This window comes from Panthera tigris, chromosome B4 (assembly GCF_018350195.1).
Source record: "Panthera tigris isolate Pti1 chromosome B4, P.tigris_Pti1_mat1.1, whole genome shotgun sequence".
In the NCBI taxonomy this organism is placed as follows: domain Eukaryota; kingdom Metazoa; phylum Chordata; class Mammalia; order Carnivora; family Felidae; genus Panthera; species Panthera tigris.
The window spans coordinates 104,274,067-104,290,693 of record NC_056666.1 but is presented as its reverse complement, the minus strand read 5'-3'; the positions used below and the strand labels follow the sequence as shown (position 1 = coordinate 104,290,693).

General features: G+C 34.7%; 1 protein-coding gene across 8 annotated transcripts in view; it reads right to left on the bottom strand.

Annotated features, from left to right (window-relative positions):
• The window catches only part of METTL25 (methyltransferase like 25), a 154,857-nt gene that overhangs the window by 108,111 nt on the left and 30,119 nt on the right, over window positions 1–16,627 (bottom strand). For all 8 annotated transcript variants that reach the window (XR_006220085.1, XR_006220083.1, XR_006220086.1 and 5 more), the window contains exons 4-5: window positions 6,569–7,165; window positions 4,022–4,169 (exon numbers count right to left, since the gene is read on the bottom strand). Coding sequence is in view for 2 of the 8 variants with exons in the window: in XM_007085589.3 (XP_007085651.1) it covers window positions 4,022–4,169; window positions 6,569–7,165 (745 nt within the window). In the remaining 6 variants the exon portion in view is untranslated. The remainder of the gene's footprint in view (window positions 1–4,021; window positions 4,170–6,568; window positions 7,166–16,627) is intronic.

The following is a 16,627-nucleotide window of genomic DNA, read 5'->3' as shown; positions in this document are numbered from 1 at the left end:
AACTACTTTTCTATCCACTGAAATGATCATTAGGATTACCATTATCACTGCCTCTGAGAAAGACACAAGGAAAAACAGGATGGGAGAAAAGACAAAGAGAAACAGTAGCTATGAAAGGCAAAGAGAATGAAACGATTTTGAACACTTACCACCCCATGCCTTTGTTTACTGCCTGCAATACCTTTTCCACTTCTTTGTCTGATTAACTCCTGCTGACCTTTTAAGACACAGTGGGTATTGCCACCCTGGGAACTCAACAGCAGCTCCCATCCCTCCCTCATAGACTGGGCTACATGTTATTCTGCTATAAGACACAGGTGTAATATTCTGTCTTATAGTACTTACTACATTCCTTTGAAACTAATGTTTGAGGATCAGAAAATAGAAACACTGGTGCCATATTTTGTGTTCTCCAAACTTTACACTGACCCGACCAACTGTTCATTAAATTTTGGTTTGCTGAAAGAAAAGTACCACTATTTTAAGAAAATATAACTATTTAAGACTGAATAAATAAAAAAAATAGCATATGAAATACCTTGGAATCATTAAAAAGAATAAGGCAACATCCTATGTGCTGATATAGAAAGATCATCATAATACGTAAAGTGAAAAAAATAAGGTAATAAACTGTTTATCTTTTGGTTCCCTAAAACCTAAGAATATAGAGTGTGCACATATATGTATACATTTTCTTTCCTGGAAAAACACACAAGAAACCAAAAATATGGGTGGGGAAACTTTTATTTTCATTTTAAAAATCTTTCTATATTATTGGAACTTCGTATTCTAAATTCTAAATGATTTTTTACAAACTAAGTTACTAACGGACTATCTTGTTCCTAGGATTAAGGGCTATTTTTTTTTTTAAATCCCTTGAGGGTGAAGATGATATCTCTTACATTTTAATATCATCACTGCTTAGCACAGTATGGAACATAGGGGGCATTTGATGAATGTTGAACTACACTGAACTCTGCCTGTCATCTATTTGAGTCTTTTACTTCTTTCCCAAAGTACTTTTATGAGCCCCTCCCTCATCTCTCTTCATTGTACATGAAGTGCCAAGTACCATGCCTTGAAGACAGTAGCTGGCCAAGAAACGTTTATTCAATCATATTATCTCCTACCAGTATGAAATACAGCCACAACTAAACTACAAATTTTGATTCAATTGTGGGTTAGTAAATAAACATCCTAAAGCAACAGAACCAGCTAAGGCGATCACTCCAGAGGGAGAATCAGGTGTGGAAAAATGGGTGTGACAGAGAATACAAAACAAAGCTGAAAAAGAGGATCTCGATGGTGGTGGGAAGTACTGAGATCAGGTCTGAGACCTGATTATACACAGCAATGGCTGCAAAGGTCCAGCAGGACCACAGACGGCAGTCCTAAGATGGCACTGCCTCAAGAGGAGAGAGGGGTCCTTAGGAAGGGGAAGGCATCTCTGAGGGCATGATGACCATAAAATGAAAGAAGCAAGAAGGCAGCTGAAATGAAAGACTTTTTTTTTTTTTTCATTTATTTTTGAGAGACAGAGTGAGACAAAGTGGGAGTGGGGAAAGGGCAGAGAGAGAAGAAGGCACAGGATCGGAAGCAGGCAGCAGCTCTGAGCTGTCAGCACAGAGCCTGACGCGGGGCTTGAACTCACAAGCTGTGAGATCATGACCTGAGCTGAAGTCAGACGCTCAACCGACTGAGCCACCCAGGTGCCCCTGAAATGAAAGATCTTATGCTGCAGGACAGCATCTCTGAATTAAAGGACACATCGAGCATCCACACCTTCCTGCAAAAGGACCTGATTATTAAAGAAACTCCATTTCACTGTACCCTCAGAAGAGGAAGCTCTTGAACTAAGAATCAAACCTCCCCCCTACATAGAACCTTACACTATTGCTGATGCAGGAAAACATTACTCATTTAATATTTAAAAAGCTGTTAAGACTCTGATTGTATTAAAGGTAACATTCTTCATTTCTTTTAGGGAAGATGAATAAAAAGACTGTAAAATAATGTAAATATATGGGTATATAGTTTGGTATAAACACTTTTCTAGTTTTAGGTTCACTTCCCTCCCAATTTTTATGTTGAAAATTTTTGTACTCAGAGAAAAGTTGGAAATAATGGCATAACAAATATATATATATGCTCCATCTAAACCAAACTGTTGTTAACTTTTTGCCAATTTGCTTTCTCTCACTCTGTATGTGTCTACGTATTTACAACCTTACTTGTGTGCACCTTTCCCAAAAGAGAGTTTTGAAAACACATAAAAGAATTCAAATTCTATTAACTTTTATTTCATAAAAATCTTTGTCAGTTTTAAGGATGACCTCTATGTCACCCAGTCAAATTTCAGTAGAATTATACAATCATAATTTTTTTACCTCTTGAACATGACTAAATGAAAAAAATCAAAACTTCATATTCACCTGGGTTTTAAAACTGAGAAAAGCATAAATCCCATCCATATGCACACATATTCTTGACCTAAAAATTCTTAGCAAGTGGGTGCTAGATGTTGATAAAGACTTCATTATACTAATAGAAAAGAGAGCTGCTAATGTTAATAGACTGAATAACCACCTAATCTGAACCAGAGGTTTTGAAACCATACCTTATGGAGAGATATAACGTATCAAGTGGATGAAACAGAGGAATTTCAGGAGGTGCTCTGGAAAGGCCAGGGGATGCAAGTCCTCCCACAATACTCTACCTTGCTCCTCAGGTACCTTCTCAGTCCAGACAGCAGTCTGAATATTGTTTTGATGCAATATTGTTATTGCACAGTTATGTTATGTTAACATAACATGTTAAGTTATGTTATTATGTTAACTTAACATGTTAAGTTAACATGTTAAGTTATGTTATTGCACAATAATACTGCACAGTTATGCAGACTTTTATTTTATTTTTGTTTACCTTTAATCATTTTTATTTTATTTATTTATTTATTTTTTATATTAAATATATTGTCAAATTGGTTTCCATACAACACCCAGTGCTCATCCCAAAAGGTGCCCTCCTCAATACTCATCACCCCCTTTCCCCTGCCTCCCACCCCCCATCAACCCTCAGTTTGTTCTCAGTACTTAAGAGTCTCTTATGGTTTGCCTCCCTCCCTCTCTGTAACTCTTTCCCCCCCCTTTCCCTCCCTCCTGATCTTCTGTTAAGTTTCTCAGGATCCATATATGAGTGAAAAGATATGGTATCTGTCTTTCTCTGCCTGACTCATTTCACTTAGCATAATACCCTCCAGGTTCCATCCACGTTGCTGGAAAAGGCCACATTTCATTCTTTCTCAGTGCCAAGTAGTATTTCATTGTATATATAAACCACATCTTCTTTCTCCATTCATCAGTTGATGGACATTTAGGCTCTTTCCATAATTTGACTATTGTTGAAAGTGCTGCTATAAACATTGGGGTACATGTGCCCCTGTACATCAGCACTCCTGTATCCCTTGGGTAAATTTCTAGCAGTGCTACTGCTGGGTCATAGGGTAGTTCTATTTTTAATTTTTGGAGGAACTTCCACACTGTTTCCCAGAGCAGCAGTTATGCAGATTTTTAAAACCAGAGTATGTTGACTTTTCAAAATACAGTAAAGAACTTTCTTCAAAAAATTATCAATATTCTTTACAAAACAGAGGCTTTGGAAATGAAAGCAAACTTTGCCACTGTACATTCACCTCAAAATAACTCAGCTTTACTATTTAAGGACATCTATATATTACAAGTATTTTTAAACAGAAGTTCTCTAAAATTTACCGCATAAAATTTTTAAATATTTACAGTTTTTAGCACTCATTAAGACCATTTTATGAACAAAAAAACCCCCTATAATATTACATAAGGTGTTGGACATCAAATTTCTTTTGCGGTAACATTAAAATTGCAAGGAAATCAGATATGCTCAAATGTTAATTCAAATGTTACTGTCAACAATAATAAAAAGGAGAGATACAAAGTAGCCGTTATGCTCAAATAAAGAGAACTATGAGACATGGAAAACTTTGTACCTTCGTGCAGGTTTTCAAATTCTTCAGATAAGAGGTGATAGCAACAACCCACACTGCAAACTCCCTTGATTTCAGGCTGGGAAGTAAATATTCGCAGGGTATTTGGAGCAAGATCACCGCAAGTATGGAGGCCTACCATCAAACAATCCTTTAACAATGAGAAGAAAAAATACATTTTGGCATTAAGAGGAGGGCTAAAAAAACATTTCAGGTGAAGATTTTAAATGTTCGTTAGACTATATGGAGCTTTTAAAAATGATCAAATTCTACCTAGAAAGTATTCTATGTTTTTTTTTTTTCATTATGAATAATTATTTCCTTTATAGGCAAAGTGTGTAAGATCTTTCATCACAACTAACATACTTTTGAGTTGACTTTCTAGTGGTTTTGATTACTTATCTGTTTGAATTTTCTCTGATCTCTTTTACAACTACTGTTTGCTTAACTATTAGCCAAATTAAAGCCTGGCCAGTCAAATGTACCATCCATTACTAGGACAAACTTGTGATTTGAGACACATTTATACCTTTTAGTCAGTTTTTTTATTCACTTCTGTACAAACTGCCTATCAAAACTTTCAAAACGTTGTCATTAAGAATAAGTGTGTTAAGTTGGCAATTCTACTCCAACACCAAAAAAGTATATTCATTGCATAAAATGTGGCAATATTAAACTCAATAGAAAATTTTTGTTTTAAATTAATGTTATAACATGAATTTTATGTAACAGTTCTCCTATGAAATGCTTCTTTTAATTGCCCAAAGCCTAATTTAAATGTACACACATACAGAATGGGAACAAACACATATATTCACAGAGCTTAATCATTATACCAAGTTTGTTCTAACTTCCTCATCTGTAAAATGAGTATAATAATAGTCCCTACCTCAGTGGATAAAACTTAAATAAGTTAATACTGGTAAAATGACATAGTACAATCTCTAGCACACAATAAAATTCAGTAAATGCTTTCTATTCTTATCATCATCATGATATATGTGTAAGAGAGGTATAAATCTCTCTCTTTAAAAACATTTTTTTTAATATTTATTCATTTTTGAGAGAGAGAGATACAGCGTGAGTGAAACAGAGAGAGAGGGAGACACAGAATCTGAAGCAGACTCTGGGCTCTGAGCTGTCAGCACAGAGCCCTACGTGGGGCTCAAACTCACAAACGGTGAGATCATGACATTAGCCGAAGTCTGACACTTAACTGACTGAGCCACCCAGGCGCCCCTAAATCTCTCTCTTTAAACTTAGCTTAGTTCTGCCTAAAGATAATACAAGAACATTTAACTTCATTCTTTACTATAGTCATCATATGATATTAGTTAATAATATTATCAAGTGGCAGACAAAAATATGCAATCACTATTTTATCCTAATGATAAAATATTTAAATATTATATATGTTGTTATAAAGAGGAGAGGGGAGGTATTAATTAATTTGGGTTATTATGTTAATTCACTGTAGGACTCAAGGAATATTCTCCCAGTACATCTTATATTAGACAGATTCTTGTAATAGTTTGCATATAGCTTTGATCATACACTTTCAACAAGATTTTGAAAAATATAAACATATGATAATAGGCACTAAAATTTATGTATTTTGAAGTTAGTTAAAGTAATTGGGATTGTTTATCCCTAAGAGAAAGTTAAGGTATAACTTAATTACTGATTTCATATGTAGGTAAAACAATTAATGAGAACTAACCAGTTTCCCTTATCTAGTGAAATACAAATGTTCAGAAAAAAAAATTCCTCTTTCTAAAAGGACAAAACACTGGTTGACTACCAAACAAGGATTAAATAAAAATACTAGTCAGTTACCAAACAGGAATTGAAATTTACAAGGAACTCTACTATCTTTTGTTTATTCATTTCTTTAGGGAAGAATTTCTGAAAAATTTAGTAAGAATAGAGTATTACAACTTCAAAAGCTACGTTGTTTTTTTAAGATAATGAGGCCAAATGATTTCTAGAATCTCCTCTACTTAACATGCAATACTGCCTTTGATTAAGATATTTTGTCTCTCAATTACAAGATCTGAATTACTTATAGTTTAGAAAAAGTTCAATTCATTTAAAAAGTACTCAAGCTACTCTTGCTCAAGAAAATTGCATTATTTGGTTACCAAGGCTAATGTTAAACATAATATTGCCCTAGCTACCCTTTTACTGCAAATTTAAATTAAAATGTTAAGAGTTTTCTTGGACTGGAATTTTGAAAATCCCTACATTGAATAATAAAACTTATCTTGCTAGCTTTTGTGCTAGTACTTCTGTTTGATTTAGAAGGCTTGAAATGAGTGGAGGGCACTCTATTCTGGAAAACTGTTAATTGTCTGATTGTCAGATTTTATACTCTTGGCAGATTTTACAGCTATAGGAATCATGAAAAACTGCATATAATTTTATTTTCTTGGTCCTTTAGATTAATGTAATCAAATAAGATATGTAGGTTAAGTAAGCTACTATTAAAATTTAACTCTATGTCTTGAGTATTTTTGTAAATTAAATTAAGGAATTCAAAAGTGAAATCACCTCCAGGTCTTTAATAATATCATGCAGTTCTGAATCAGCAGTGATAAAAGATGTTAAAGGTGAGTATATATTTGATTCATTTGACTTTGATATCATTTTTCTTCTCTCTTTATTTGCTTCAGACATATTTCTCTTAGATGTTTGCAATGAAGTAGGTTCTACAGCATTAATAGGCAAAAGGTCTATAAGAGAAAAGGCATTTTCAAAACACAAATTTTCTTCTCGATGTGAATACACATGTAGGTTTTCCATTTGTGTTCTAATGTTAGAAATTACAGAATCCGAAAAATCTGGCAAAAAATCCGAGGTAGACATCTTTCCTTGATTTGCAGGACTGTTGTTACATATTCCCTCAATATCTACTTTATATTTAATTTCATCTTGTACTTTCCTTTCTTTTGCCATTTTTAATGCCAGTCCATTGCCATCTAATTTTGACCGAGTATGATAGACTTTCCAATGTTTCTTCAATTTCCTGTTTCTCTCCTTAGCTCCATGAGTATTGGTATTTGAGGAATCAATTCCATAAACTTTTAAGCCATACTTCAAGGACAAAAAAGAGCTTAGGTAGCCTTTTCCAGAACCCAGGTCAATTACCTAAAGTAAGAAAAAAGAATGAATGAAAGGATTTTAGTCAGATAAGAATAGAAAACATTCTCAGTATCTTTTTAAAAAACAAATAAAGAAATGGTTGTATAATTTATACAACCTGTTATGTTTATTTTTTATTTTAATTCTTTGATTCCTATTAAAAACCAACCACTTTCATCAATTTTATTCAACATTTTAAAAGAGGTTCTAGGTTGTATAATACGTCAAGGAAAAGATGTAAAAGACCTAATGGGAAATAAAACTGTCACTCTTCATAGAGGACATGATTGTCTACAGAAGGTCTACAGGAATATACAAAAAGCTAATAAAACTAGAAAGTGAATTTAGCAATGCATCTGGATACAGGATCATTAGAAATTAATAATGAACCATCAAAACATATATAATAGCAAAGAACAATTAGATAATAAAATTTAAAACAAATTGAATTAAAATAGCATAAAAATAGAATATCTAGGAATAAATTTAACAAAGGTTCTGAAATAGCTATTCACTGAAAACTATAAAAGCAGAGAAAAAAATTGAAAGATCTAAATAAAGATATATCATTCATGAAATGAATGTTCATGAAATGGCAGACTCAAAATGAAGATGTCAATTCCCCCAAAATGACTTACATATTCAACAAAAATCCTAATCAAAATCCCAGCAGATTTCTTAAAAAAAAAAAAAATCACAAGTTGATATTATAGTTTATATGAAAAGGCAGAGTACCTAGTATAACCAAAACAATTTTGAAAAAAAAAAAAAATAAGGTTGGAAGATTACCCTGATTCAGGAAATAATATAACACTATAATAATCAAAAACAGAAATAGACTCACACTTACATAATCAACTAATTTTTGACAAAATGACTAAGGTAATTCAATAGAGAAGATAATGTTTTCAACAAATGGTGCTGGTATAATGGATGTATGTCTGGGGTAAAAATGCCTGTCACACAGCAAACACAAAAATTAATTAAAAGTGGATCACAAATCAGGAGCACCTGGGTGGCTTAGTGGGTTAAGCATCCAACTTTAGCTCAGGTCATGATCTCATGGTCTGTGGGACCAAGCCCCTTGTTGGGCCTGCTGACAGCTTGGAGCCTGGAGCCAGCTTCGGATTCTGTGTCTCTCTCTGCCCCTCCCCAGCTCACGCTCTGTCTCTCTCAAAAATAAATAAACATTAAAAAAAAAAAGTGGATCACAAATGTAAATGTGATAGTAAAAACTATTAAATTCTGGAAAAAAACATGAGAAAATCTTTGTGACACTTGGCAAAGTTTTCTTATGTAGGACATAAAAGTAGGAACTACAAAAGAACTAATTGAAAAATGGACTTTATGAAAATAAAAATTTTGCTATTAAAAATATGGTTAAAAATATTTGCAAATATATATCTGACAAATTGTTTGTATCCAGAATATATAAAATATATAATAAATATAAATAAATATAATATAAATGTATAAAAATTAAAATATATAATAAATACAAATAAATATAAATATAAAATAAAAAATATATATTACAACTCAATAATAAGACAAGCAAACAACTTACAATTGGGTAAATATTTGAATGCACACTTCATTAAGGAAGACATACAAATGGCCAATAGGAAAAGATGCCTACTATCACTAGTCATCAGGGAAATGCAAACTAAAATCATAACGAGACGCACATAAATGTCAAGTGGTACAGGCACTCTAGAAAACACTGGCAGCTTATAAAGTTCAAACTTACACTTAGCTTACAACCTACAAATCCCATTCCAGGCTATTTGCCCAAGACAAATGAAAACATGTCCACACAAAATCTTGTATGTGAATATTCATAGCAGCTAAAAAAAATGGTAACATCTAAAATATCCATCAACTTGTAAATGGCAAAACAAATTGTAGTATATTCATACTATAGCATAAAGGAAAAACCAAGAGTAAATACAACATTGATGACTCTTAAAAGCTGTGAACTAAAGGAAACAAGTCAAAAACAAGTTCTCATTCTATTTGATTCCATCTACACGATGTTCTAGAAAATTCAAAACTACAAGCAGAGCAGGGGTGCCCAGCTTGCTCAGTTGGTAGAGCAGGTGACTCTTGATCTTGGGGCCATGAGTTTGGGCCCCACTTTGGGGGTGGAATTTACTTAAAAAAAGAAAAACAAAACAAAACAAACAAACAAAAACAACTACAAGCAGTTCAATAGTTACCTGAGAATGGAGAAAGAAATATTTTGTGAAAGGGAATGAGGAAACTTTTTATGGTGACAAATATTTTTTTATTATGATGGTGGTTACACAACTGCAGACACTTACTAAATTAATCAAAATGTACACCTAGAATTGGTTAATATGTAAATTATACCTAAATAATGCTAAAAATAAGAGAAATATTATCAAGATTATTATTGTACTGCCATGTCATTTCGTAAGAAATAAATGGACAATTATAGGAATACTCTCTTAAGAAATATCTACTCTTATTATGTCTATCCTAAAATCAGTTAAAACCTGGTATAAGTCACTCAAGAAAACACTCTTATACTTGAAGTAATGCCAATAATTAAGTCCTCAAAAAATTTAGGATCTTGCAATTCAAATGAATACTCCAATGAGTTACTCATACGTAACACTCCAATAAATAATTCCCATAAATAAGCTTATACCCCTTTTGATGTTCATCTCTGGGCTAGATATTATGGGAAATACATAAGCATTATACATCTTGATCTTAAGGAATTACAACCTAACTAAAGATACAGTACATATCATAAATATAAGGGCTATGCAGTAGAAACTCTATTAGTTTCCCCATATCTGAATCTCCAGTGAAAGCGAAGCTCTCCATTCCTTTCCTTCCATGAAGCACACTGATGCTGATGACAAGCTTAAAGTTAGCAAACAGCGAGTTGTTGCTAGCATCAGCACTTTTGTTCCTACCAATGTAGATGTTTTCTTAACAAGAGATAATTGAGTTTGCTCCTTAATCTGTTTATGGCCAATTCCACTTGTGAATCAAGATATTTGTAATTCCTCTGGTTGTAAGATGGCTCTAGAAAGTCTGAGAATCATGTGTTCACAACAGAACATCTAAAAACCTTTTCAGTAATGGGCAAATTTTCCTAGAAAATCTGTCAGCTGACTCACACTTCTATTTTATTAATCCAAGTAGACTTTTATCTCCCTCCAAATTGGTCTTTTAGTAGCAATATGTAGTGTCAGCAATACAATGAAAACCTCCGTGGAATTAAGTAACATGCCGTGCAACTTTTTGCCTTCAAACTACGTGATCTGAATAGCAAAATCTCCACCATCCTGATCTTCTATCCCTTACCCACAATAGTCATTTCCTTCCTGGGTCAACTTACGGGTTTGAAAATAAAGGATTCTCCAGTCCAATGCCTGGTGGGAGGTATCTTCCTAGTCTCCTAATTCTGTTTAGTATGGTACTATACTTCATATAGAAGAGTTATACTTTGTTGTCTGACCTAGAGATCTAACTACCATTCTAGGCTACGAACCTAAAATTTATAAATCCAGTATGAAATTCTTCCATGAACTTCATACTCATATATCTAACAGTCTACCAAACATTTCCACTTGAATACCTAATAAGAATTTCAAATTTAATGTGTTCAGAATGAAGTTCTTGATATTCTCTGTAAAACCTGCCTTTCCCATAATATTCTCCATCATAGTTAATGATATCTCCGTACATATTTCCAGGTGGAGATTAGGACTCCTTTCTTTCTCTTATACTCTCCATATGAAATGTGAGCAAATCTATAATCTCAGCAACTGCACCCTGAGCCTGGCTTACTGCAACAACCTCCTCATAGTCTCCCTGCTCCCATCTTTCCCTCAAGTCTATCTGATCATACCTCTCCTCTTAGCAAAATCTCTCATTGACTTTAATCTTATCTCTTACTAATCTCCTTTGTTACTGGGATTTTTGCCTTAACTCAAAGCTCTTCTCATGCTCAGATAGGAGCCAATTTCTGAAAGAACTAGCCTGAATGTCTATAAAGACTATGGTTAAAAAGTGCAAAGACAGTGCTCCTCAACACAGCAACCAGAGTGATTCAGTGTGTCCAATCATTTCCCATCTCATTCAGGATAAAAGCCCAAAATATCACAATGGCCTCTGAGACTCTACAACTTCATGACCTGCCTTCTACCACTCCAACCTCAGCTCCTACTGCTTTGCCCCTGCTCTCTCCACTGGAGTTTATCTGGCTTACTGGCTGTTTTAAGAAGACACTAGGCATAGTCTTACTGTAGGATCATTGAGCATGTTATTGCTTCTCCCTGAAAAGCTTTTTCGTCCAGGTATTCTAATGGATAACACTTTTACCTAGCAAGAGAGGTCTTAATTCAAATGAGTTTATAATGCGTTACTTGTTCCTCCCTTCCTAATCAAAAACTTTAATTCCCATCTCTGAATCAGCTACTTCCTTTATTTTTATTTATTTTTTTCTCTTTAAAGTGTATCGACATATACAAAAAATATACTTATGATCATTTTTTTATCTATCTCTCCTCATTAGAATATAAATGCCATAAAGGCAAAGATTTTTTTTTGTTTTTTCACTACTGCATCCTCAGTATCTATAACAGTGCCTGACACATGGTAGGAACTAATGAAATATCTGTGAAATGAATGCATGCACACAGGTATGAATGAATGAACATATTCTGGAAACAAAAGTTAAGAAGCCTTGGTAATGTTAGTGAGAAGCAAAGGTTTCTGGCATGTAGGCAGCAATATAGTTGAATCAAAAATGAATTCCGTTTGTCCTCTTCTCTGGTGTCTGTGGTCACTAGTAAAGTTAAGAATTTCAGAATCTGGGTTTCTATCTATCCCCATGAAATCTGTACCTATTAAATCAGCATTTTAAAAGTAAAAGCTGTACATATATAATAGAGATCTTAAACTTCATTATTGTGAGAATCAAATACTGCTATAAAGTGATATCAAGAGAAAGCCTTTGTAAGTCTGTATTTTAGGTTATTTCATTCACTAAGAATAAGCCTCACTGCTATAATAAAGTCTCCTTAAAGCAGGCCTAACATGATACATTAAAGTATTTCAAAATTTTTTCTCTGCACTTTAGAAATAAAATACTGTGCTGGAGGTGGAGTTAAGGTGGTGGAGCAGTATGGAGACCCTGAACTTGTCTCATCCCTGAAACGCAGGTAGATCAGCACCAAACTATTTTGAATACCTGGGAAATTGATCTGAGGATGAACACAACAATCTGTATAACTTAAGCCACAGAACTCACAAGGTATATGGAACAGAGAGGTGAACTGGGGGAGAGAAAAGCTGTGGAGGGTATGGAGCCATTTTCACAGAAAGAGGACACAAACAGAAAGAGAAAGGGGGAGAGTGGAGGGCATCTGGAGATTGCAGGAAAAACATTCCCTTGAAAGTAGCTGGAGAGAAAGAGAAAGAGTGAAAACACTTGCAGGGGACTAAACAAGAAATTTGTTCCCCAAAACCACAGAGGGGAAGAAAGGAGAGGGTTTCAATACCACTATGATTCTATAAACAGTGGAGCACACAGTCTAAAGGTTTGGAGATCACTGTCTGGTGGCACTCTGGTGAGGAAGTAGGGTGAATCCTCAGAAGCAGGCAATGCAGGCTGAGGGGTTCATGTGCCACATGGGGAGAAGTGGTTCCCCTCCTTGGAGAGCATTTGGTAGAGGTCATACAGCCTCCCCACAGCCAAAGGTCCCAGCAGACCCCCGGAGAGCGGTGTTTGCTGGCATTGGGACAAAGATGCCAGGGCCCGCCGTGAGACCTGGGGCCGCCTGTGTGTTGTGATTTGCCATAATCTCTGAATGACCACACAAACATTTTCTGGGGCAAGCCTGCACCCAGCCATTGCTCAGTAAGACCCTCCCACAGAGAGTCAGTGCAGATCCAAGTCACCAGGGTCTATGAAGTGCGGGGTTTTGAAACACAAACCCACCTGAGACAAAACTCTGGAGCTGGAAAGAGGTGCCAGACAGCTTGGACATGGACAAGGTAGAGACAGGGAGTGGATGGAGGCCTGAGACAAAGGAGGGGTGCTTGATTGTAGGTCAGTGGGAGTGTGAAGTTCCTGTGTCAGAGACTAGGGAGCTGGGTAAAACCATTTTCACCTGCCGTGTGCACGTGCACACACAATGATCCACCCCAGTAAGCTAAACAGTGCCACCTACTGGAGAACGGAGTCATTATACCAAGCCCCATCCAATTGTGCCCTCCAAGCACGTCCCCCAAAAGATGGCGGGGGGGGGGGGGTCACTCCATGTGCTGCTTAGTGGATGGACTATAGAGAGCTTCATAGTTTCAGTTCTAGGGGAAACTGGCTGTAACTTCATTCAGGTTTCATTCTCTTTGATGGTTCATTTATTTGTTCATTTTCTTTCGTTCTGTTTTTGCTTAAATTGTTTTCTTTCTTCTCTCTTTTCTTTCTCTTTCTTGGATACAGAAAGAGAAAAAATTATTTTTTACTTTATTTTTTATTTAAAAATTTTCGTATTCTAATTCATTTTATTTTTATTCTATTTTATTCTATTTTTTAATTTTTAAAATTTTTCTTACCTTTTTCCCCCCTTTTCCTTTTTTTCTATCAAGTTTCTTTCAACAAGCAGAATGAAACACACCTAGGATCTAGCTTCTTTTGTTTGATCTTTGATTTGTTTTTTATTTTTAATATTTAATATTTTATTTTATTATTATATTCTCTTCCTCCAAAATGACAAAATGAAGGAATTCACTCCAAAAGAAAGAATAGGAAATGACAGCCAGAGACTTAATCAACACAGATATAAATAATATGTCTGAACTAGAATTTAGAGCCATGATAGTAAGAATACTAGCTGGGGGTGAGAAAAAGCATAGAAGACACTAGAGAATCCATATCTGTGGAAGTAAAAGAAATAACACCTAGTCAGACTGAAATTAAAAATGCTATAACCGTGATGCAATCTCAAATGGATGCCACAATGCCAAAGATGTGCAAAGCAGAGCAGCAAATCAGCAATACTGAAGATAAAATTATGGAGAATAATGAAGCAGGAAAAAAAGGGAAACAAAGGCAAAGAGAATATGATACAGACTTAGAGAACTCACTGATTTATCAAGAAGGAATAACATCCAAATCATAGGAGACCCAGAAGATGAAGAGAAAGAAAAGGGACATAAGGTTTATGTGAACAAATTATAAAGGAAAACCTTCCTAATCTAGGGAAGGACACAGACATCAAAATCCAAGAAGCACAGGGAACTCCCATCAGATTCCACAAAAACCGACCATCACCAAGACATATCATAGTCAAATTCACAAAATACACAGACAAGGAAAAAATTATGAAAGGAGCAAGACAAAAAAGTCCTTAATCTATGAGGGAAGACAGACCAGGTTCACAGCAGACCTATTTACAGAAGCTTGGTGAGCCAGAAAGGAGTGGCAGAATATATTCAACATCCTGAACTGGAAAAATTTGCAGCCAAGAATTCATTATCCAGCAAGGCTGTCATTCAAAATAGAATGAGAGATAAAGATTTTCCCAAACAAAAGCTAAAGGAGTTCGTGACCATTAGTTCAACACTGTAAGAAATTTTAAGGGGGATTCTTTGAGTGGAGAAAAGGCAAAAACAAACAAACAAAAAGAACAAAAGCAACAAAGACCAGAAAGGACCAGAGAACATCACCAAAAACAACAACTCTACAGGTAACACAATGGCACTAAATGCGTATCTTTCCGTACTCACTCTAAGTGTCAATGGACTACACACTTCAATCAAAAGCCATAGAGTAATCAGAATGGATAAGAAAACAATATCCATCCATATGCTGCTAACAAGAGACTCATTTTAGACCTAAAGACACCTGCAGATTGAAAATATAGGTATGGAGAACCATCTATCATGTTACTCGTTGTCAAAGGAAATCTGGAGGAGCCATACTTATATCAGAAAAACTAGATTTTAAAATAAAGACCATAACAAGAGGTGAAGCAGGTAATATATCGTAATTATTTATATATATATATATATATATATATATATATATATATATATATCTTAATTAAGGGGCTTATCCACTAAGAAAATGTTACAATTGTAAACATTTATGCCCCCAATATGGCAACACTGAAATATATAAATCAATTAATCACAAAGAAACTCATTGATAATAATACCATAATCATCGGGGACTTCAATCCCACTTACAGCAATGGAGAGATCAGCAAAGCAGAAAATCAATAAGGAAACAATGGTTTTGAATGACATACTGGACTGGATGGACTTAAAAGATATATTCAGAACATTTCATCCTAAAGCAGCAGAACACATTCTTCTTGAGTGCACATGGCACATTCTCCAGAACAGATCACATACTGGGTTACAAAATTAGCCCTCAACAAGTACAAACAAGTACACACATGCAGTGTGTATTTTCAGACCACAATGCTATAAAACTTGAAATCAACCACAAGAAAAAACTTGGAAAAACCATGAATACTTAGAGATTAAAGAAGATCCTACTAAAGAATGAATGGGCTAAATCAAGAAATTAAAGAGAAAGTTAAAAAGTACATGGCAGCCAATGAAAATAAAAACACGATAGTCCAAAACCTCTGAGTTGTGGCAAAGGTGGTCCTAAAAGCGAAGTATATAGCAATCCAGGCCTTCCTAAAGAAGGAAGAGAGGTCACAAATACACAACCTAACCTTATACCTAAAAGAGATGGAAAGAACAGCAAATAAGCCCAAAACCAGCGAAGACGGGAAATAATAAAGATTAGAACAAAAATCAATAATACAGAAATCAAAAAACAAAACAAAAAATAATAGAACACATCAATGAAACTAGGAACTGGTTCTTTCAAATAATTAACAAAATTGATAAATCCCTAACCAGACTGATCAAAAAGAAAAAGGAAAGGACCCAAATAAATAAAATCACAAAAGAGAAGAGATCACAACCAACACCACGGAAATATAAACAATAAGAGAATATTATGAGCAATTATATGCCGATAAATTGGGCAATTTTAACCAGTAAAGCAATTGAATCAGTAATCAAAAATTTCCCAACAAACAAGAGTCCAGGGAGAGATGGCGTTCTGGGGGAATTCTACGAAATATTTTAGGAAGAGTTAACACGTATTTCTTTAAAGTTGTTCCAAAAAACAGAAATGGAAGGAACACTTCTAAACTCATTCTACAAAGCCAGCATTACCTTGATTCCAAAACCAGACACTAAAAAGGAGAACCCACTAAAAAGGAGAACTACAGACAAATTTTCCTGATGAACACGAATGCAAAAATTCTCAACTAGCCAATCGGATCCAACAATACATTAAAAGAATTATTCACCATGATCAAGTGGGATTTATTCCTGGGATGCAGGGCTGGTTCAATATCAACAAATCAATGTTATACATCATATTAATAAAACAAA